Source organism: Lissotriton helveticus, chromosome 3_1, assembly GCF_964261635.1.
Source record: "Lissotriton helveticus chromosome 3_1, aLisHel1.1, whole genome shotgun sequence".
In the NCBI taxonomy this organism is placed as follows: Eukaryota; Metazoa; Chordata; class Amphibia; order Caudata; family Salamandridae; genus Lissotriton; species Lissotriton helveticus.
The window spans coordinates 1,169,789,915-1,169,813,835 of NC_136061.1; the positions used below are offsets into that span (position 1 = coordinate 1,169,789,915).

At 43.7% G+C, this 23,921-nt stretch overlaps 1 protein-coding gene across 1 annotated transcript in view; it reads left to right on the top strand.

The window, feature by feature from the left end:
- Positions 1 to 23,921, top strand: part of MAP3K19 (mitogen-activated protein kinase kinase kinase 19) — a 253,193-nt gene that overhangs the window by 83,510 nt on the left and 145,762 nt on the right. Inside the window, exons 7-9 of the mRNA XM_078683369.1 lie at positions 1,782 to 4,229; positions 9,754 to 9,864; positions 10,015 to 10,712. Of these exons, the coding sequence (XP_078539495.1) occupies positions 1,782 to 4,229; positions 9,754 to 9,864; positions 10,015 to 10,712 (3,257 nt within the window). The remainder of the gene's footprint in view (positions 1 to 1,781; positions 4,230 to 9,753; positions 9,865 to 10,014; positions 10,713 to 23,921) is intronic.

A 23,921-nucleotide genomic window follows, 5' to 3' on the forward strand; every position in this document is an offset into this window, starting at 1 on the left:
GGAATTGCGATACCTAAATAGCGATTTTTAAGGAATCGCTATTTAGGAATCGCAAAAGCCTATGCATTTAGGAATTGCTATAAAAATAGCGATTCCTATACATTCCTTAATTGCCACTAGCAAATTGCTAGTCGCAATTAAGGAATGCTGGCCTATTAATTCCTATTGGCCTCCAGGCCCATAGGAAAGAATTGGAGATTGCATGAGCAATTTGCGAGTACCAGTAGGTACTCGTAAATGGCTGTTGCACCCCTGAAATTGATCTGTGCACATATGCTGCACACACACATGCCCTAAGGGCATGTGTGTGCGCAACATGAAACTTTGAAAAATGCACAAAAGTGCATTTTTCAAAGTTTTAGCAAATTACCATGAAGTTCAACTTCATGGTAATTTGCTACTCTTAATAACGAAATCGCGAATTTTTTTAACTTTCATGCATTGCATTTAAGGAATCTCAATTTGGGATTCCTTAAATACAATAGCAATTTAAGGAATTGCAGTTTAGAGAATCCTTAAATTGCGATTTTTGCTTTTGGGATGATGCATCCCAAATGCAAAAATACCGGTCGCAAAGGGGCAGATTCTGAGAATCTGCCCGTTTGTGACCAGTTTTTCCTTTGGTGCATGTGCCTGATAGTTGTTACCTCAGTCCACTTGTAATAAAATGATATTGTGTGGAAATCGGATTGCTGTGAATATTTATCATTTGTGCATCACTAAGTAAAGTGTCTTGAGTTGTTTTGATCCTATTAAAATCTCTGTTCCCAGCACACTTCATAATTACAAAAAATGTGCTTATGTTTTGCTTCCCCAACTGTTGAATGGATACAGTTAATTTACAGGTATTTACATTTTGTTGTGTGCTGTAAAAAACAACAACTTACAGCCTTTCCTTTCTCACGCCCTGTACTCCAACAACATTATCACATAATTCACTTAAAAACCGCTCTCACTTAGCAGTCAGAGAAAGAAAAGTAAACAGCAATCCACATGTTAAAAAATAAGCAGCAGTTTATCAGAAGAGCTAGCCTGACATTTGACCTTAGTTTTGGAAGCACCAGCAAATGTGAATACTGAATGCTGAATTTAAAGGCATCTTTATTTGCAGCTTGGACTTTCCTGACCCACCAAAAATTGGATTGCGACCTACAATTCGTAAAACACTGGTGTAGTAAAATTAACTCAGAGCACTGAAATAATTTGATAAATGACCTTCTCTAAAATATATTTGCAACGCTTTATAAAAATGGTGTAGTAAAAATAGAGGGCAGTAAAATGTGGTGCATAAAGGGAAGAAGGAAGCGAAACAGATTTGAGACACTATGGGGCAGAACATTATTACTAAGCTCATTCTTACTGTGACCTAATAATGTGACCCAATATATTCCTTTAATGTCTATCCCACAAAAATGTTGGTAATGTGAAGCAAAGAAGATAGGAAAAGTATCTTCATCTTTCGTTTCTCACACAAGAGTCTACCAAAGCAATTACAAGAAACAGGCTGGGGACTAAATAGAGTGCAGTGATTAAAACCTTTGTGTGTGTGTGTGTGTAGATATTATATATTAATTATATATATGTTAATAAAATATGTTGATTATATATATCCTATTGAAATTAACTATACAATCAACATACAACAATTTCTTTTAAAAACATGTGTAGGGCATCTTTAGACAGGCCCTGTTTCTTGGGCTTTGTGGTACAAGTTTACGTTTTATTTTGTCTGTGTTTCATCTTTACCTATTAAATTTATCTTTTAAATTTTTACATTATAGCATTTTCTGCCAGCAAATTTGCTCTCGCCAAGAAGTAGTCGATATCCTCTTTGGGAGGATGCAAAGGTGAATAAAAAATGTGATGTTCGTATTCCAAGTATTCTCAGTCCACCAGATTTTCCTAAACAATCAAAGAATACATATTCACTGCTACCTCGATTATCAACAACTGCTGACAAAAAGGAGGAAATGAACAGTAGAAAACTATCTGCTAAAACTGCGCCAAGTTTTTCTGAGGATTTGTCGACATCAACAAATTCAATAACATCAAGCACAGAATATTGCTCTAAATCACTCAAAGGTTTAAGACAGAAAACAAAACACAGAGATTTGTTGATCGACAGTGAAGATGAGTTTGTCTTTGACTCGGACACTGAAGGCGTTGATGAAGAAGACCAACTTTTAATAAGCAGTGAAAATATTGCAGAAACTGCCAACATTTTAAGTGAACCAGTGAACATCAAGTCAAATCAACACCAAGGAAGTAGTGTAGAGATTGAAATAACTAAAATCGATTTACAAGTGTCAAACAATATTGCTATAGGCCAAGATGAAGATTTTCATGAGAATCAGCTCAGTAATGCTGATGAGAATGACATAACCACAGGCACTGTTGACACTACAACTGAAAAACGAGAGTTGACACACAAACAGGAAATATTTGAAACAAATACAGCTGTTTTAGAAGCAGCAGTAGAGGAAACAAGGTATCCTGGTATAACAGTTGCCCCTGCTGATGAAAAACCTTTAGAAAGAAGAGTATGTTTCATGCCAGAATCTACAGCAAATAAAGATGTAGAAGAAATTAAAGAGACCGAACCTTGTCCTGTAGTGCACATAACAGTATCTGAGTATGATCCTCTTAGCGAATGCACTTTAAAATCTTCAAAACGAGAACATGTAAAAAGAAAAAGTATCAATGGTAGTATACCTTCAAACAGTGAGCAGAACTTAAAAAAATTATCTGACAAGGACTCAGAGAAACGTAAGTTAAAAAAACGTAATGCCAAATCACCATTAATTAAGACAAAAACAAGTGCTAAGAAGCAACAAGAACGTATCAATTCAAAGATTACTTTAACAACGCAGAATAGAAAACTTCAAGCAGTTAGTAAGCAGATCAACATGCGAGGTTTAGATTTTCTCTCTCCGGGGTTTGCAGAAACAGTGATCAAATCAAAAACGAAAACACCACAGACACTTCCTAACAATTTGAGAAAAAATGCTCACAAATCTGTAGAAAATGGGCGTATCGCTGAAAGCAAAAGAGTGAGTAGCTCAACCAGATCTGTACACCTTTCTGTGTTAGGTTCACAACCAAACTCCCATTTTGGTAACATGAAATATAGTGACATGTTTGTGGAGATAGTGTCTCCGGGCAGTGGTCCAGAGATTTGCGAAATGTTTGGGACACCCATGTACTCCAATGCCCGTGATCAGTCAAATAAAGAGGAAAGGTTTAGTCGGGATGGCATTTCTGCTCCACCTAGGAACAGCATTACCAGCCATGGTTTGAGGTCAGCAGACACAAATGTAAACAGAAGACTAAAGAGCACAAAGAAACGAGCAAGATCAAGCACCAAAAGCAACACTTCACAAACAAAAGAAAATATTAAGAGTGAAGTTCCAAAACCAAAAGGCTTTCTCTTAACAGAGAGTGACAATGAACAGGAGGATAATGTCATCATTTCTGGCACAAACTGGCAAATTACACCTTCACGAAGCAATATTTGTTTTCCGGATGATGAAATTCAGCATGCCGCAAAAACTTCACAGCTCATCAGAGAAGTTCAATTAAATTCACATTTAGATTTACCCACAATTCAAGAATCTACTTTAGAAAACATATCACGGAGCAGAGAAAAATTTGATCAAAATCAAACGAATCGATCTGGACTACTCAGTCTACACCTAGATGATGACAACGTTGACTTCAGCAAATCCCAACACATGAACCTGGAGAACAAAAAAACAAGCATATCGGAAAGTGACCAAGAGACTTCCAACTCTGACAAGTGCAAAACAATCTTTGATGTTGACAGCCTCGATGCTGCTGGTTCTGAAAACCGGACATCTCATATAAAAAATAACAAGATCACTGAAACTTTCCTGGATGACCACAAGGAAACATTTTCAAACATGGCTGAAAAATATGATTCTGCACGATCACCAACTCATAGAACACCAAATGAACAGATAACACATTCTGCAAATTCTTTTTCTAAGCCTTACAGTGAAATCATTAACTGTGCAAGTAGTGAAGAATTGACGGATGAATTGCTTTCATGTTTAGCAGCGAAAATGTTATCGATTGATGCAAAGGACTTTACGTCTTTCAGAGCAAATACAGAAAATAACATCACAGAAAAGCAAAGTTGTGCCTATGAACAAGAAGCAAGCAACTTGACTGGTCACAACAAAGACATAATTGGCATTGAAGAAATTGAGGTAATTTAATTAAAATCAATTGTTACTAAATAAATAAGATTCAAGAATTTTAATAAACATGACGGAGAGTACACTATGATTCTTGGCTATCCTTAAAATCTGTGACAGATATGAGTGTCCCTTTGTCTTTTGTAGAAGGAAAATTAATGTTCAGAAAGAATCCTCATATGACCATGCTAAGAATGTAATATTGCTTACCTATCTATTTAACAAAGCAAAATTGTTTTAACATTTATTGACACACATTACACAAGGTGATCACATAGAATAGAATACTAAACTAATGTTAAAGGCATTTTGGAGGATGTGTAGAGCACTTAGCAGAAATTACTACATTGGGTGGAAGGAGGTTCACAGTGGTACCCTCCCTCAACCTCATGGATGAGGGCTCCAAGGGCATTTTCCCTAGGGGTTGGTGGGGCTCCTAAGACCAACCCCTTCACCTTTGTGACTTGTGGTGATAAAATGCTCTAGTGGTGGGATTCCCAAGCCAGATCAACACATTTCCTGCTCTGCACAACACTATGTAGCCAGCAGAAAATACCCCTAGCGCATTGGGTATCCTTCAGCCCTTAAAGTAGCAAAACCTTTTGTCAATCAATCAATCAATCATAAAAATTTGTATAGCGCGCTACTCACCCGTAAGGGTCTCAAGGCGCTGAGGGGGGTCGCTACTGCTCGAACAGCCAGGTCTTGAGTTGTTTCCTGAAGGCGAGGTGATCCTGGGTCAGCCGTAGGTGAGTGGGGAGGGAGTTCCATGTCTTGGCTGCCAGGTAGGAGAAGGATCTTCCTCCGACAGTGGATTTCCGAATTCTTGGGACGGAGGCGAGGGCGAGGCTGGCGGATCGGAGCTGGCGGGTGTGTGTGTAGAAGGTGAGGCGGCTGTTGAGGTACTTCGGGCCCATGTCGTGGAGAGCCTTGTGTGTGTGGGCGAGGAGTCTGAACGTGATCCTCTTGTTGACGGGGAGCCAGTGCAGGTCTTTCAGGTGGGCAGAGATGTGGCTGCGGCGCGGGATGTCCAGGATGAGTCGTGCTGAGGCGTTCTGGATGCGCTGGAGTCTTTTCTGGAGTTTGGCTGTGGTTCCAGTGTAGAGGGTGTTCCCGTAGTCCAGACGGCTGGTGACGAGGGCCTGGGTGACCGTCTTCCTGGTTTCGGTGGGGATCCATCGGAAGATCTTTCGGAGCATGAGCAGTGTGTTGAAGCAGGATGATGAGACTGCGTTCACTTGCTTGGTCATCGTGAGGGAGGAGTCCAGGATGACGCCCCGGTTGCGTGCATGGTCCATTGGTTTGGGTGTGCTGCCCAGGGCAGGGGGCCACCAGGAGTCGTCCCAGGCGGAGGGGGATGGTCCGAGGATGAGGACTTCCGTCTTGTCTGAGTTCAGTTACAGACGGCTGATCTTCATCCATTCCGCGACGTCTATCATTCCTTCCTGGAGGTTGGCTTTGGCGGTGGCGGGGTCGTTGGTGAGGGAGAGGATCAGCTGGGTGTCGTCGGCGTAGGAGATGATGTTGAGGTTGTGTTGGCGGGCGATGGCTGCGAGGGGGCTCATGTAGATGTTGAAGAAGGTGGGGCTGAGTGAGGATCCTTGCGGGATGCCGCAGATGACTTTGGTGGCCGCGGAACGGAACAGGGGGAGGCGGACTCTCTGGGTTCTTCCGGCGAGGAACAAGATGATCCACTCGAGGGCCGCTCCTTGGATTCCTGTGTTGCCAAGGCGCTATATCAGGGTGCGGTGGCAGACGGTGTCGAAGGCTGCTGAGAGGTCCAGGAGGATGAGGGCAGCCGTTTCCCCGTTGTCGAGCAGGGACCTGATGTCGTCGGTGGCTGCGATGAGGGCGGTCTCGGTGCTGTGGTTTACTCGGAAGCCGGACTGTGTGGGGTCGAGGGATCCGTTGGTCTCGAGGAAGGCGGAGAGTTGTCTGTTGACGGTCTTCTCGATGACTTTGGCTGGAGAGGGGAGGAGCGAGATGGAGCGGAAGTTCTTCAGGTCCGTGGGGTCCACGGTGGGTTTCTTTAGGAGGGCGCTCAGCTCGGCATGTTTCCAGCTCTCCGGGAAGGTGGCGGATGCGAAGGAGCTATTGATGATGTTCCGGAGTTGGGGGGCGATGATGGAGTCGGCTTTGTTGAAGATGTGGTGTGGGCAGGGGTCGGTGGGGGAGCCGGAGTGGATGGTGTTCATCATGCGGGTGGTGTCTTCGGTGCTGACAGGGTTCCAGGTGCAGAGGGTGGTGGTTGGGGGCGCTGGTTCGGCGGTTGGGTGCGTGGTTTGTGCACCGAAGCTGTTGTGAATGTCGGCGATCTTGCGGTGGAAGAACGAGACGAGAGAGTCGCAGAGGTCTTGCGAGGGAGTGATGTCAGTGTTGCAGACGCTGGGATTTGAGAGCTCTTTGACGATGTTGAAGAGCTCCTTGCTGTTGTGGGTGTTGTTGTCCAGTCTTTCTTTGAATGCTATCTTCTTGGTGCTTCGGATCAGCTGGTGGTGTTTGCGGGTGGCGTTCTTGAGGGCGGTCATGTTCTCTGCTGTCTGGTCGTGGCGCCAGGCTTTCTCGAGGGTGCGGCAGGTTTTCTTGGAGTTTTTGAGGTCGATGGTAAACCACTAGGCTTTCCTGCTACCGGGTCTGCTGGGAGGATTCTTCAGTGGTGCGAGTTCGTCGGCGCAGTTGGTGAGCCACTGTGTGAGGTTGCAGACTGCTTCGTTGGGGTCCGTCGTGTTGGTGGGCAGGTTCTGGCTGAGGGCGGTGGTGAGCTAGTCAGCGGTGATCTTGCTCCAGCTTCCGCGGGGAACCTGTTGCGGGTGGTGGTGGGTCGTGGTTCTCCTGAAGTTGAAGTGGACGCAGCTGTGGTCTGTCCAGTGTAGTCCGGTGGAGTGGCTGAAGGGGATGTGCTTGCTGGAGGAGAAGACGGGGTCAAGCGTGTGTCCGGCGTAGTGGGTGGGGGTGTTCACCAGTTGCTTGAGTCCGAGGTTGGCGAGGTTGTCCAGCAGGGCGTGGTGTTGCAGTCCTTGTTGTTCTCCAGGTGGAAGTTGAGGTCCTCTAGGAGGATGTAGTCTGTGGAGGTGAGGGCGTGTGGACTGACGAAGTCTGCGATGGCTTTGCTGAATTGTGTGCGTGGTCCCGGAGGTCTGTAGATGAGGGTGCCTCTGAGGGTGGTCTTGGGGTCGGTGTGTATCTGGAAGTGAAGGTGCTCGGCGGAGTTGGTCGTGATGCGGATGGTGTTCCTGTGGCCTTTGGCGCGCCTTCGGCACACAATCGGCGCGCCCACTGCACGTGAACGCTGCGCGTACAAGTGCGTTCCGCCATAAATGGCAAAGAGGGAGGGAGGAGCAGCTGGGAGGCGGGAGCGGTGTGGCGAATGGGAAGGGGAGCGGGTGTACAGAAGAAAAAGGGGGGCGGGGGGCGGGGCAGCGGGGGAGCAGCGGCAAGGAGCGGGGAGCGGGGTGGAACAGCGGGAAAAAGGCGGCAGAAGAGCAAAAAAAAAAAGAAATCAGGGGCACAACAGTGAAAGAGCAATACAAATTACTGGCACAACAGTGACAGCAATACAATTACTGGTGCAGAGAGGCGGAAAAAACAGTAAAAATAAAGGAGCCTCAGCCACCGGGGCAGCGGTGGCAGCAAAGGGAGACCAGACGCACTCAGGAGGAGCCACGCGGCGGGTGGAGCGACCGGCTCTGACGAGGTCAGGTCAGGTCACAGCTCCCCGCCTCGTGGACACCACCTTAAGTATCCAGTGGGAGGGAGGAGCAGCTGGGAGGCGGGAGCGGGGTGGCGAATGGGAAGGGGAGTGGGTGTACAGAAGAAAAAGGGGGGCGGGCCGCGGGGGGAGCAGCGGCAGGGAGCGGGGAGCGGGGTGGAACAGTGGGAAAAAGGCGGCAGAAGAGCACAAAAACAAAAAAGAAATCAGGGGCACAACAGTGAAAGAGCAATACAAATTACTGGCACAACAGTGAAAGCAATACAATTACTGGCGCAGAGAGGCGGAAAAAACAGTAAAAATAAAGGAGCCTCAGCCACCGGGGCAGCGGCGGCAGCAAAGGGAGACCGGGCGCACTCAGGAGGAGCCACGCGGCGGGTGGAGCGACCGGCTCTGACGAGGTCAGGTCAGGTCAGGTGTTTGTCTATACTGCAGTTGAGTTTACTTTGCAAAACTCAGATCTGTGTCCTCAGTACAAGGACACACTCCCAACGCGTTCTTTGTATGCTTGATTTGCTTGATTTATAACCTGATTATTGTATTTTCTTGTATAATTTAGACAGCATTGCTAGCATTTTGTAGAAAATCTAAGGATTGTTCATTAATTAAGACTATAAGTTCACACTTAAGTGGCACTTTTTTTACTATGCACAGTAGAAATTACAAATGTGATTTTGATATAGAAATGCAAATATAAACAAAAACTGTATTCGCTAATTAAGTGCTGGTTGCAAACTTTTTCAAAATAATGTGTTTTAAAAAAATATTTAGTCTTTATTCATTCAGGACCAAACAAGTATTTTGGCGCACACCCTGCTTTATGGAACAGAAAATGTTTTTTTTCCTATTGTATTTTACTGATTCATCAATTTAAAACCAGGTTCTCTTAATGTATAGGATATTAGAGCTGTCCCTTATAAAATGAACTGTTGCTCAGCATGTCTATTTCTTTAAAGATTTTAACTAGTGAAAACCTGACAACCTTTTTGATTGTTCTCAAACACTAAATACTTCCACAAAGAATATTTAAGCGTGTTATTGGGCACATCGTGTAAAATTTTGGTAGAAGCCTCCACTATGCACTGAACCTTTACGCCAAACAGTGGATGAAGGTATAGCTAAATGGTTTGCGGTGGGTAAGGAGTGGATTAAATTATAACAAAAGTGAGTATTAAGCAATATTGAGGAGTTTGAGAGCTCAGACAGTTGGAACTAGAATTGATGCGCTTCATCCTCTATCCTGTCAAGGTCTGTACAATGAATGTCATGATTTAGATTGAGACCCAATCTGTTGTAATATATATTGCAATTCTTTGAGTAATTTAAATGAGTGCATTCCTCATTTTGGCTAGGATATTATGCCTTTACCCTCCATTGTTTTAGCAGCACATAGGTATGAGCCAATGCACCAGTATGAAGATATTGCTAGCAGCTTCTTACATAACATTTGTGATGTGTTCTACTACTTTTTGACATGGTGAACTGAGAACAGATAAAAAAGCAAGGCCATTTAGGAAATGATGTGATAAATGAATAACATATTAATGGACCCTGTAAATATAATCCCAATGTATCACTTAGATTAACATTCTAAAGAACTTTTACAATACTAAACGATGTAGAGACTTGCAGTGACATGTTTTGTCACAAATAATGCTCTTATCACTGACTATCTATGCTTGACCAAGCTTGACAGTGAGGTCAGTTATTGAGATGTTTAAACTCTTATGTCTGACTGTAAATGTAATCTATTGAGAATGAGCAATTTTAATCAGAGCATGGTTTTTGATGATCTAATGTTTTTTTCGTGAAACCATCACTTTCCAGGAATCACACAGCTTAAACGATGATTCCACATTTTCAAACTACTCATCAGTTAATGATGATTCTATCATGTGGACCAAAGGTGATGTTCTCGGAAAGGGAGCTTATGGCACGGTAGGTTGAAAGTAGAAGACCCATTCTATCATGCATCGATTGAAAAATCAGTAATAGTATGGATTACTGTGTTGTCATTTTATGCAAACAAGTATTAAAATGCTATAGTATTTGCATTGTTTTGACTTGAGAAATATTCTTGTTTTGCAGGTATACTGCGGTCTTACTAGTCATGGCCAACTAATAGCAGCAAAACAAGTACCTTTGAATACATCCGACACAGACACAACAGAAAAGGAATATCAGAAACTTCAAGAAGAAGTTGATTTACTAAGAACACTGAATCATGTCAATATAGTAGGATTCTTAGGAACATGCTTACAAGACAATATTGTCAGCATTTTTATGGAATTCATCCCTGGTGGCTCAATTTCCAGTATTCTCAAACGTTTCGGTCCATTACCAGAAATTGTATTCTCTAGATATACAAGGCAGATACTTCAAGGTGTATCCTATCTACATGAAAACAAAGTCATCCATAGAGATATCAAAGGAAATAATATTATGCTAATGCAAACTGGAGTAATCAAGTTGATTGACTTTGGATGTGCCAAGCGTTTGGCCTGTTTGAGTTTAAATGGCACACATTTTGAAATGCTAAAATCTATGCATGGAACCCCTTATTGGATGGCACCAGAGGTGATAAATGCATCTGGATATGGAACAAAGTCAGACATTTGGAGCACTGGTTGTACTGTATTTGAAATGGCAACGGGAAAACCACCTTTGGCACACATGGATAGGCTGCCAGCAATGTTCTACATTGGAGCCCAAAGAGGAAAAATGCCTTCCTTGTCAAATCATTTTTCCGAAAAAGCAAGGGAATTTGTTGATTTATGCTTAATCAGGTAGGTTCAAGAAGTTTTGATGATTATGGTGATATTTGTGTCATATGAAGCAAGAAGGGGGGATACTATTTTAATATTAGTCTATGAAAATCATGTATATTTCAAGCACTTAGCTCATAAACAAATGTAAAAATGTAATACATTAAATGACATTTAATTAAAAAAATATAGAATTTATCATCATAACTGGGATTCCTAAACAGAGAGTGGGACTGTTAAACTATTCATTCCTGTTATTCTTCTTTGATATTGTCGCATGACTGCCCTATAAACTAAGTAGACCAACAATGCTAAGGATTTTTGCAATGCAAAGTTCAGTTATAAGTCCGCACAAATGGAACAATCAATACTTTTCCTTCAGTGACTGCTAGAGAAATATGCTTTATTTTACCCTCACTTTGCTCTTTTCCTGGCTTACTTCTTATCACATATGCTATTTGGTATCTCTTACACCAACACTATGTGCACTTTATCATGTTCTCCAAAGAGATACCCTCTTTTGACTAGAACCAGAGAACAGAGCATTCCTCTCCTATGATTTAAATTTAATTAACGATACTGTGGCCTAAGCATCCAGGTAAATCAGGGTAGGGCATTGTGCTCATCACTTTTTTCCAACCAGATGTACACAAGAGACGTTTCAACATGGGCCAGGTGTGGTGTTACTTATCTCTACAAGTGTGAAAGTCTACTGTTTGATAGTCCCAACACCCTGAACCTACACTTTCCTCTCCTTGGGTTTAAGAAACAATAGTGATTTCGTCTACTAAAGTATTCCTGCTACCCTTCTCTTCTCTCCATAATTTGATTACACATGGATTTCAAAATGTAAATAAAGCCAATGAATGCATCTTTGGGTGTCTTGCAAAAAGCGTCAAACTTTCTAAATAAATGTTGGTAAAAAATGTACCACTAATTTAATGGAGTTCAAAATTGCACGGGCCACTAAAATATCACATGACTTATAAGAGTTTATGAGGTTGTGCAAGTGATCCCTATGGAAAGGAAATACACCTTGCAATGAAGAACAACATGAGTAAAACTATCAGTGGTAGTGACACACAATTCATACAGCATGTTTTGAAATGACATATTTCTTCACTAGCTGATTTTGGCTAGGGTTCCAATATGGTAAAAATTCATGCGCAATAGCATCAACATTTTACTAAGGCCAAGTACATTGTAAAACAGACTCAGAGATTGTCTGTTACAGATTGCACGAAGAAATGAGTTTGATGACTTGGACGGCAAAATCCTAAGATCTGCATAGGAAGATAGTTGTTTCATAGAGTTAGATGGCCTTGTTTTAAAACTTTACCAATCTGGTTGTTGGAGTGTAGGACACATGGGACAACCTCAGTACTGCTAACGAAATGGAAGCAAAATGGAACAAACTTGTTAACAGCCACTTTCTCATCCAGCCAGAGCAGAAGCAATTCAACTAGTTATGGTGCTTGGCACACCACATGATGAAAGAGAGAGAAATATTAGCTCAAAGTTGCCTTGAAGACAAAAGCCCTAGGTGAAGTCATGCCAAACTCCGTTTTGATGGCTTTCAATTGAGTTAATTTCCTTATTTACTTCATAATACTGGCCCGCCATACCATTAATAGTAAACTTTATCACTAGAAGCCGGATGGGGAAGCTTAGTTTAATATTGGTATGACTTTTGATATTCTATCATTTAGAGGTAAAAGATGAACATCTGTATTGAAGCGGCAATCATAGTATGAAAACAATGCAGTATTCAGTGTTTTGTTTGCAATTATACATTGACTGCTATAATAGGCTATCTCCTTTTGAAATCCATAGAATGGCGGTATATAGATGTAGTTATCAACACTTCTGGTTGAGGAACCAAGAATTATTTTATTTAGAGAGTTTTATATAGCACTGGCTAGACCCGAGGGGATCAGAGAGCTTTACAGGCAAAGACACAGGCAAAGAACAATAGACAATAGTCAAGGTCGAGTTATTTAGCATTGGTTACACAATAAAGAATCGGTGGAGGTCATGATTATAATGGTTTGTGGAGTGGAAAACAGGATAAAGGCGGAAAGGAGTCCAATAATGGGCTAGGTGTTAGAATCCGTGGGGTGGAAGTTTTAGTTGAGGAGAAAATCCCTTAATTTTCTTTTGAAGCTCAAATAGGTAAGGTTCGTCCTGATATACACTGGGAAGGAATTCCAGATCATGGGTGCATTTCCCCAAAAGGAGAGTGTGAGTGCTTTTTGTTTGTGTTTTTTGGGAGGGATGAGAAGCAGAGTGTTGGTGCGTCTACGATTTCTTGTCTGGTCTGCCTTTGAGAGTTTGGATGCAAGATAAGTTTGTTTCCCGGTGTGGAGGACTTTGTGGGTGAGGCAGACCTTTTTGAAGTAAAAATGGGCTTCAATTGGAAGCCATTTTAGACTTTTCAGAGGGTGGGAGATGTGGTTGTATCTTTTTGCTCCAGTGACCATCCTTGCTTCTGTGTTTAGTATGGCTCCTAGGGGGTGCTAAGTGCGATTCAGCTGAGCCAGTGAGGGTGGCATTCCCGTAGTCCAATCTAGACAGTACCATTGCATAGTGGTTTTAGATCGTTCGGGGGGAGGTAGAGATTGTACTAGTGTAGGAGTTTCAGGTTGTAGAATGTACTCTTAGCTGTATTCTTTATGTGTTAAATCATGCTCAGGTTTGGGTCAAGGGAAATCCCCAAAGAGTTGACAGATTCAGGTAGCGTCACTTTGCAGTTCAGAGCGCCAATGGAATGTATCCATTCTTGGACCTGGGGGTCAGTCCATTGTTAGTTAATAGTAGGAATTCTGTCTTGTCTTGGTTGAGTTTCAGGTGTGAGAGCCAGTTTTGAACTTTTCTGAGTGTGGAGTTAAGATGCCGTACGTCTTCAAGTCAGGAAATTTGTAGGTAGATCTGGGTGTCACCCGCATAGAGGTGGCAGAGGATGTTTGTTTGTTTGAGAATGGTGGTGAGGGGTTCTATGTATACATTGAAGAGTGTAGGTGAGAGGACTGAGCTTTGTGGGACACCCATGAAAATGGTGAATGTGTCAGAAGTCGGGTTGTTAATTGTTTTTTGTTGGGATTGGTTATGGAGAGAAGAGCGGAACCATTTCAGAACCAGGCCGTAGACTCCAATCCACTTATGGGGGGATTCAAGAAGCAGCTTGTGATCTATCGTGCTGAAGGCTATTGATAGGTCTAGGATGATGAGTAGGGAGCATCTATCACTGTCCAGCCACTTGTGTATGCCGTCCCCTATGTTTAATAGGGCTGTTTCAGTGCTACATCCTTTTTCTAAAGACTGATTGTAGTGAGTCGGGAAGATTGCGGGAATCAATGTGTTGAGTGAGTTGGGAGAGGATGCATTTTTCAAGTATTTTAGCGAGGAAGGGTAGTTTGGAGATGGGTCCGAAGTTGGTGAGGTCCTCTGGATCTGCACCTGGTTTCTTTATCATGGGAGTGACTTGTCCTAGTTTGAGGCAGGCAGGCATCAGCCCATTACTCAAGGAGCCATTCATTATTTTGGTCCAGGGGGGTGTGAGGGCATGGTTGAGGTTTTTCGCCAGGGAGGCCGGAAGAGGATCTGCAAGGTAGAAGGAGGGCTTAGAACTTGTGATCAACTTAGAAATGTCATCCTCCGTAAATGAGTGATTCACCTCTTGTGGGTTAAGTGGGATCCTGGGTTTAGTTTATATCCCGAGGGCTCAGGGTGTATTGCTTCCTTTGGTGAGTTCGGCGAGGTCGGAGCTGCGTTTGTTTCCTATGTTCTAAGGAGAGGGTTTTCGGTGGACATTAGAGTGTTGTGTTCTAAGGACAGTTCAATCTTTGTGATTCTCTCATTGAATAATTTTGTGATGTTTCCAGAGTGTTCTTTGGAGACATTAGGAGTTGACTTTGCTGGTTTTGAGGCCTGCTCTTTAATGATATTGAACAGTTCTTTGGGGCGGTTTCTTGCTTTGTCTAGAGCTTTGCTGAAGAATGTGGATTTTTCTTTTAAGATGTGTTTTTTATATTTTCTGTGTTTGCTTCTGAGCTGTTGATGGTGGGATGGGCAGGGTTTGGTTTTCCAGAGTCTTTCTGCTGCTGTCAGTTGTCTTCTTTCTGCGTTGAGGTCTATATTGAACCAGGATCCTCTCTAATTTTGTTTACGTTTACGTTTAGGATGGATGATATTGTTGAATTGTAGTGGGAAGTAAGCTTGTCTGTTGAGAGGTTGCCTGTTGAGGGTGGGGAAGAGTTAAGACATCATCTTATCTTCTAGATCCTCCTGGGGAACCTGACATTAGTTGTGGGACTATTGAAAGGTTTTCTGAGTGCAGGAGGGGTTATTTCAGATTGGTGATGTGAAACATAATAATGTGGTGATCCAAGCAGACAACAGTGAGGATGTGTCCAATAGTTATTGCTTTGTTTTGCACTATGATGGTGTCCAGGGTTGCGCCTCTAGTATGTGGTTGTCCTTTGCAGTGCTGGGTAAGGTTTTTGATGAGAAGGAGATAGTTTAGGGATTGTATGAGAGTGTCTTCCTCTTCATTCCAGTGTAGGTTTATGTTGCCTAGGAATAGGTTATTGTCATTAGAGAGAGAGAGGAGTGTATTATCAGTTCTGAGAGATGTTCTCCAAAGCAGAGTACGTTGCCTGGTGGGTGATAGAGGAGGTGACATTTTGTTAATTTGTTGTTCTTCGTCCTTAAGTTAATGCTGAAGTGTTCAAAAGTGGGATAGGTGTATCTGTTTCCACCTGATGGATGTTGATCTTGTGGATAATAGCTATGCCATGCCAGTTCGATTTTCCCTGTCTTTGTTGATGATGGAGAAGCCAGGAGGGACTAGCAGGTCAAGGATAGGATAAGAGATGTCATTTAGTCATGCTTCAGTGATAAATGAGATGTCATTGTTCATGATGGCTTCGGCTAAATCCGTAGCATGTTTAGTTGTTGATCTGCAGTTTATGAACATGCAGTTGATGTTATTGTTGCTGGTAGGCTTCCATGCGGGAATGAGCCAGAAGGATTACGATATGGTTGGTTGGTGGTCTGGCAGTTTTTGAAGGGTTGATGTTCCTCTCGATTCCTGTAATCACCTGTATCTTGGAGTGGGGGAGTTGGTCTGGGTTGGGCTCAAGTCATACGTTTTGGCTAAGGCCAATGCTTCAACTAGAGACAGTTGGTCGATCTATTTGGCCTGTGCGCTAAGCTATCAAGAAGGGTTGTGAGCCAGATGTGGGGCTGGATCTTGGTCTTTCGTGTAGGTTGACTTGGGGAGTAGGAAGAAGCGAGGCGTGGGTTCATGGTTAGTTCAGGATAGGATTTGAGGATCATTAGGATATTGTTAATACCCTGTGTTTGAGTTGATTTTCTATGTGAGTTAGCCATATCTTTAGATCAGACTCAGGCACGGGGTTAGGTGAAGGAATAGAAGAGTAGATGAGGGGGGAATTTATCTTGTATGAAGTATTTTGGATATGAGGGGTCTAGGTTAAAGAGGCCCAAGGTTGGTTCTTTAGACCCAGTTTACTAAAACTCATTGTGTTTTGCTGGGATTTATTAAGTAACTAGTCAACTAACTCAGAGCAAGTATGCAGGACAGGGAATAGAAGAGTAGATGAGGGGGGAATTTATCTTGTATGAAGTATTTTGGATATGAGGGGCCTAGGTTAAAGAGGCCCAAGGTTGGTTCTTTAGACCCAGTTTACTAAAACTCATTGTGTTTTGCTGGGATTTATTAAGTAACTAGTCAACCAACTCAGACCAAGTATGCAGAACATCAAAAATATGCAGCACTTACAATGTGATTTTATCAAATAATAAGATGTGATCCAAATAACAGAGCTTTGAAATGCTGACCACCCAAAGGAGAAGGATTTAAAGGCACGCATGTTCAAATCACTGATTTCTTTTTATTAAGATGCATTGATGCAACCTTGGTGGACTCCTGATAGACAATAGATATGTGCCTGTTTCTGATGTATAATAGGTAAAAATGAAATGGCCTAAGTGATGTAAAAATAATGCAGAAAGTAGAAAAAGACTAGGGCTCAATGGGCACCCATATTCAATTGCTTTACATAACAGGGATCTTTTGACACAGTTGCAAGTTTTCTTCAAATACATGAAGTCAGAAGGCTTGACTAACCAGCAAAACTAGGGCCATAGAATAATGAAGGCTATGATACAACTTTCTGAAACCTATTTGAGTCGCTGGGAGTATATTGCTCTTGTCCACTCAAGCAAGGAGAGCAGCCAATAAGATTTTGCTAGAACAACTAGCTAAATGATGCCTGAATGGTCTCCAATTGACTCTTGCCTGCATTTGCGGCACCTGTAGTCCTGTTAAGACCTCCAATGTTTTGCCTCTAAATGTAGCACACTTCATCCAGTCTTTCACTCTTGGGGTGGGCCCTTCATCCATGAATGCAGCTCACTACGCTTCGCTAGTACTATTAATGCTGCCACCAATCAGTTCATCGTCTTGGGAAATAGCTTGGCTTATCCCAACAGTAATGTCAGAGAAGTACATTCTACATGTGTGTCCATTAACTACCCTATCTGGGATATTGCCATAACTAGTGGGCAATCCCATGTCAAGTGAAAGAAACCAGCCGCGTCTCTGATGCATTAAACAGTGTGAGGGTTTAGTAGGGTCATTTCTCTGCAATAGAGGAGTATTTTGAGCACTACACAGGCACAGTAGACACTTGGGCCACGTTGTGGGAGGGATTCAAGGCCACTATTAGAGGGGTTTGCATCACCAAACACGTGGGGGCCTTGCGCGAGATTCGGGCCACCATGACACGTATCGAGACAGAAATAGCCAAACTGGACAGAGACGCACTCACGGACACCGATGGTGAGATAGAGGCAAAGAGGTTAGGGTTGCTGCAGGAGTTCAGGGATACTGCAGACAGGGAATTGAACTATCTATGCGCGCAACACTCAGCGAGACAATACGGAGAGGGAGACAGGCCTGGCAAGCTCCTGGCTCAATTGCTCCGCCCTCCCCGTCAGGCCGCATACATCTCTGGCATAGTGGATGACTTGGGCGTTCGACATCAGACCACCCCTGCCATCTGCGATGCCTTCTTATTCTACTACAAAACATTGTACACCTCCACTCTGACAGGGGATCGTCGCGACCCAGGCCCCTATATCAATGAGATCTCAATGGTGTTCCTGGAGAAGTATATGCAGGATTTTCTGGCTATGCCTATTGCTCCAGACTACGTCATTGAGGCCATAGATGCATTGAAAGGCTCCTCGGCGCCGGGTCTTGATGGCTTTTCGGACGACTTTTATAAAGAATACAAGGAGGAGCTAGTACCGTGCCTGATAGAAGTGTATGCAGAAGCACTTGAAATGGGGGTTTTGCCACCCACGCTCCGGGAGGCGGTCATCATTCTACTTCCTAAGCCCGGTCGGGACCCCACGAGGTGTGGCTCTTACAGGCCCCTTTCGCTACTTAACCTTGACTACAAGATTTTAGCCAAAGTCCTCGCAACCCGACTATCTTTACTGATGGAGTCTATTATCTCGCCGGCTCAGTCCAGATTTGTCCCCCACAGATCCACCTCCTTTAATCTCAAAACGTTGTTTTCGGTGCTCCACAGAATGGACCCAGATACACCGGCGGCTGCGGTGATTTTAGATGCCGAAAAGGCATTTGACTCTTTAGAATGGCCCTTTTTTCTGTCAGTCATGAGACGGATGGGCATGCCACCGATGTTCGTCTCCACGGTCGAACTGCTTTATACCGCCCCTAGGGCGCGGTTGCGCCTGAATGGCACAATTTCTGATAGCTTCCCTCTTTCGCGGGGAACCCGACAGGGATGCCCCCTGTCCCCCCTGCTGTATATCCTGGCCATGGACCCTTTGGTGCGGCCCTTTCAAGAACACCACATGCACCGTGGGCTCCAGTTTCGAACAGGTCCGCTTCTTATTTCCCTCTACGCGGACGATACCATTTTATATGTTAGATCTCCGGAGACAAATCTTGCACCCCTGCTTTTGGAAGTGACCCGCTTTGGGGAATACTCTGGCCTTCGTATTAATTGGCACAAATCCGACATCTTTCCACTCACCCCCTCCACTGAACGCTGGGACTGCCCGTTCCCGCTTGAGTGGAATGCTGACTTGGTGAAATATCTGGGTATCCACATTCATCTAGACACGGTATCTATGATTCGTCTGAACTATGGCCGGGCGTTGGACTTTCTGGAAGATAATCTCGCACGTTGGCTTCGCCTCCCTCTTTCGATGGCTGGCCGTATCGCCATAATTAAAATGATTGTGCTCCCCCGTTTTCTATATTTATTTAATATTTATTTAACAACATTCCGATCCCACTCACTAAAATCTTCTTCACCCAACTACGCTCGTTGTTGCTGCGGTTGGTGTGGGGAGACAAGAACCCGCGAGTTTCCTGGCGAATCCTGACACTGCCTTATGAAAGAGGTGGCTTTGGGGTGCCCGATTTTTATCTTTACTACCTAGTCACGCAATGCGCTTATGCACACCCCTGGTTTCACCCGGACGCTCGGATTCCATAACTGAGGCCGGAGGCGGACTTGGTGTTACCGCTTGCCCTCAACACGGTACTACCCAAAGGCTTACCCCGAGACCCACAAGACATACAGACTGTTTCCACTACGTCATGGGCTTGGATGCAACTGCGTAGACTACTCCAGCTAGACGTGCTGTATTCGCCGGCTCTTCCACTACTGAACCCACACTGGTTCCCTATCACCGCTGAAAAAGTGGTTTGCAACACACTGTCCAAATATCAGATCACCACAATAGGGGACCTGTTCCCAGACGGACATGTCTTTTCGGTGTCAGAGGATCAGCGATTCACTGACCGGACGTTTATGGATTCGTTTGTATTGACCAGAGTGCGATCCATGCTTAGAGCGCAGTTCCCCTCGTTCCCACTACCCCCAGATGACATGGCTGCCCTAACTTTCTTACTTCAGTCCCAAACGTGCGCACATATGGTTTCTAAGTTGTACAGACTCTGTGTGGCGGCCCTTCCTACTTCGGACGCGAGGGTCCGTGCGGCATGGGAAACTGATTTGGGTGGTTCTAGCACAGATGACCAATGGGCTGCTTGTTGCCGAGCTACCAAAGACGTCTCCATTAATAGTAGGCATAAATTGATACATTTCAAGTTTTTGAGGCGGCTGTACTTCACGCCGGCCTTGCCCACAAAATAGACCCAACCAGGCCTCATTGCTGCCCCAAATGCAAGGCCCCACATGCCGATTTTGCACACCTTACATGGACTTGTCCTAAACTGCATGACTACTGGCTGCAAGTACACCACATCTTGGGCGACATTTTAGAATGCGAGTTGCAACCCATACCAGAGATTGCGCTGCTGGGTTATGTTGTTGAGTTCCCCCGTGCCACGCGGAAGCTTGCTGCCATAGGCTTCTTGCTTGCAAAAAGGGAAATTGCTATACTCTGGGGGTCCAGATGAATCCCCAACTCCAAGGCATGGTTACGCAGTCTTGCCCACTGTAATGTCAATAGTGTGGAATATTCCACGCAGGTCTGGGGCCCATACCGACAGTACGTTGGCAAATTAACGCAGGCTACACAATCCCAAGCTGCCAGTTCTATTGTCCCGGAAGGGGTGGGATAGGTATCGCTATCATGACAGTTGAGCTTTGCCTGTTGCGTTATGAAGGTCTTGTTATTAATATACTACTGGGACGGGGTAGACGGGAACTGCCGAATCAATTGTTGCTGATGTTAGAGAAAGGGGTGTTTTCTTCTCTGTTTCTTTGTCTACTTGGCCCCGATTGAAGATATTGCACTACTTACGTCTCTTCATATGTCATTCCATCACTCCTCGTCTGCCTATGCCAATGCTGTTACTGCCTTGATCATAATTGATGTGTTGCTTGTCGCTCTCTCTCTCACGATGGCATATTCATTTTCGTTATGTTTGAAAGCATATATATCTCTTTGCATTATCCTACCACACGTGCGATTCACATGTATAACTGGAAAAAGGAAAATAAGACTTCTAGAATGTGTTGCACCACTTGTAATATTATTGGTCACGTCCTCCAGATGCCTATTCTGTATAATGACTACTCAAGTTTTCAATGTAATCGGTTTACTATGTGATTGTATGCTTATACGGACCAATCTGATGCTAATAAAGAGATTTAAAAAAAACAAAAAACTATAGCTTACTAATCAGTGTATAATCCATAAAGTCTTGAGACCCATCTCCTCATGTCAGGGGCCCAAATCATATGGATAAGTGGAGGGAACTCTGGGGGTTCATCTGAGAACCAGTGCCATATAAGTGACTCCACATGTCCAACTCTAAGGAAAGTGAATGTGCCCAATGCATTTTTATTTCTATTCCACCTGAATTATTCGAGGGACAGAAACCTACACTAATAAACTGCTGGCCTATTTGTGTCAGGCCCGCCTTCTCCAGACTGTTTATTACCTCCTTGTCTAATGTCAAGAAAGGGCAGGATTATTCATAAATTGAAGAGACAGGGAGTAGATGTGCTAGTCTGGCTGCTTTGACCATGGTCCAAAGCAACTCGTTTGTGCAGTGGACCATTTGTATTATCTAGATATGCTTGGTAGTTTAACTGCAATAATTGTTTTCAACTCTTCTGCATCTATTAGTCTCTTCAATCTGGAGATGAGGCATACGGCTCTCCTGATCAAGCCAACATACCACTTAAGGGGACTGCGCTGCATGGTTATATCTTTCTAGGTCCAGCCTCTCTTTCATATGGTTCAGTGAGAGCCTCCCAATTTAATCTAGGATTAACATCCCTTCGCTTCCCCCACACCAGCCTTTTCACTAAGGATCTTAATTTGGCAACAAAATGTTTGCTAAGGGTGACTGGGATATTTTATAACAAATATAAAAAATTGTCCAGAAGCATCACTTCTATCAGGACAACTCTGCCAGCAATTGATAGCAGCAGCATTATCCATTTCTCAGTCTGTCCAATTAGTTTTTCCATCACCGGGCTATAGTTATCCCAAACAACCAGTTGTCTGCTGGTCGCATCTGTGAGGATGAACATCTCTGGGTGACCCTAGTTACTTTTTATGCCCGATAGTCCCCATTACCACTTTATTTCTGTAGCCTTCCATATTGGCCTCTGGATTCTTGAATGACTCTCTGCCAATTTGCCAACAATTCTACAGCTAGGTCAAAAAGAAGAAGCTTGAGGGGGCGCCCCAGCGCATACTTCTGTAGTTTGGGAATGGATGGGAGGCATACCCACTGACGTGACATCAAACCATTGGCAAAGCAATTCAATGAGCATTATGATGTTGGGGCTTATCCCTATTCTGTGCAGCACTACAAATAACAAGCATTTGCAATGCAATAGGTCTCGCATTAGGAAAGTTTGAGCTATTGGTATTGTAAATGACAAATTTTGTATTTATGTGTTGGTTTTGAAAATAGCTAAATTAATAGCTTTGTCATTTCCAATTCCAGTAGTTTTAACTTTTGCAAATGTGACGCCCATAGCATTTGTAATGCAATATGTATTGTATTTACGTGACTTAGATGTATTGATATTACAAATAACAATGGCTTTTAATTTTTTTAAATAATTAATACTTAAATAAAAGTTATTGTAATTTATAATGGCAATATCTTACATTTTTGTAAATAACTTTTGTGAAGATTATGTTCAGTGTATTTAATTGTGACGAAAATCCAAGAACAGAGGTGAAATATTAACATCTTTTTGTGACATTTGTAATAAAGCTTGAAACATTGAGAGAACATATTTGAACCAGTTGTTGTTGAATGGTTGCACAGATTGATTCTGTGGTGGCGCTGAGTGATGTGGTGGCGACGAGTGATGCTGTGGCGTTCAGTGATGCTGTGGCGTTCAGTGATGCTGTGGTAGCGCATAGTGATGTTGTTGTGCCCCTGAGTGATGCTGTGGTGGTGCTGAGTGAGACTGTGGTGATGCGATAGATAGAGTGAGTGCGATAGATAGATAGAGGGAGGGCGATAGATAGATAGAGGGAGGGCGATAGAGGGAGGGCGATAGATAGGGGGAGGGCGATAGACAGAGTGAGGGAGGGCGATAGATAGACAGATAGAGTGAGGTAGGGCGATAGATAGACAGATAGAGTGAGGGAGGGAGATAGACAGATAGAGTGAGGGAGGGCGATAGATAGATAGATAGAGTGAGGGAGGGCAATAGATAGAGTGAGGGAGGGCGATAGATAGATAGATAGATAGATAGATAGATAGATAGATAGATAGATAGATAGATAGATAGATAGATAGATAGATAGATAGATAGATAGATAGATAGATAGATAGAGTGAGGGAGGGCGATAGATAGATAGGGTGAGGGCGATAGAGTGAGTGAGGGCGATAGAGTGAGTGAGGGCAATAGAGTGAGGGCGGTAGAGTGGTAGAGTGAGGGCTGTAGAGTGGTAGAGTGAGGGCGGTAGAGTGAGGAGGGTAGAGTGGTAGAGTGATGGGCGGTAGAGTGAGGGTGGTAGAGTGGTAGAGTGAGGGCTGTAGAGTGGTAGAGTGAGGGCGGTAGAGTGAGGGCGGTAGAGTGGTAGAGTGAGGGTGTGAGAGTGTTAGAGTGAGGGCGGTAGAACGAGGGCGTGAGGGCGGTAAAGTGGTAGAGTGTGGGCGGTAGAGTGAGGGCGGTAGAGTAGTAGAGTGGTAGAGTGAGGGCAGTAGAGTGGTAGAGTGAGGGTGGTAGAGGAAAATGTTGCTATTTTGACAGTATTGCTCGTAAAATAACACATAGTATATTTGCAGATGTGCAGAGTGTGACATGTTATGTATTACCATTATTGAGTGTGTGGCTGTTGAGGCTTCATATTCATGATGCCTCTAGTAAGTCATGATGTACCTTCCCTTCCCCAACAATGGTAATTAGTAGCTTAATATACTCTTCACGTCTGCACGTCTGGATAACACAAAGCAAAATAACACAACAAAAGCATAACAGAGCTACTACAGTACAACACAAAAATAACACAATGCAATAATGGAGCACGATACACAGCTGAAAATCAACGGAGGACACCACCCAAACTCAATGCACCAAAACAAGTATGCACAATTATTTTTGCCACACGTTACCGCCTCTGAAAATCTGCTTTCATAATACGGTGGTAAAAGATGTTTGCACCAAGCGCTGCCTTAACTTGCGACAAAGGGCATGAAATAGGGCCAATCAGAAT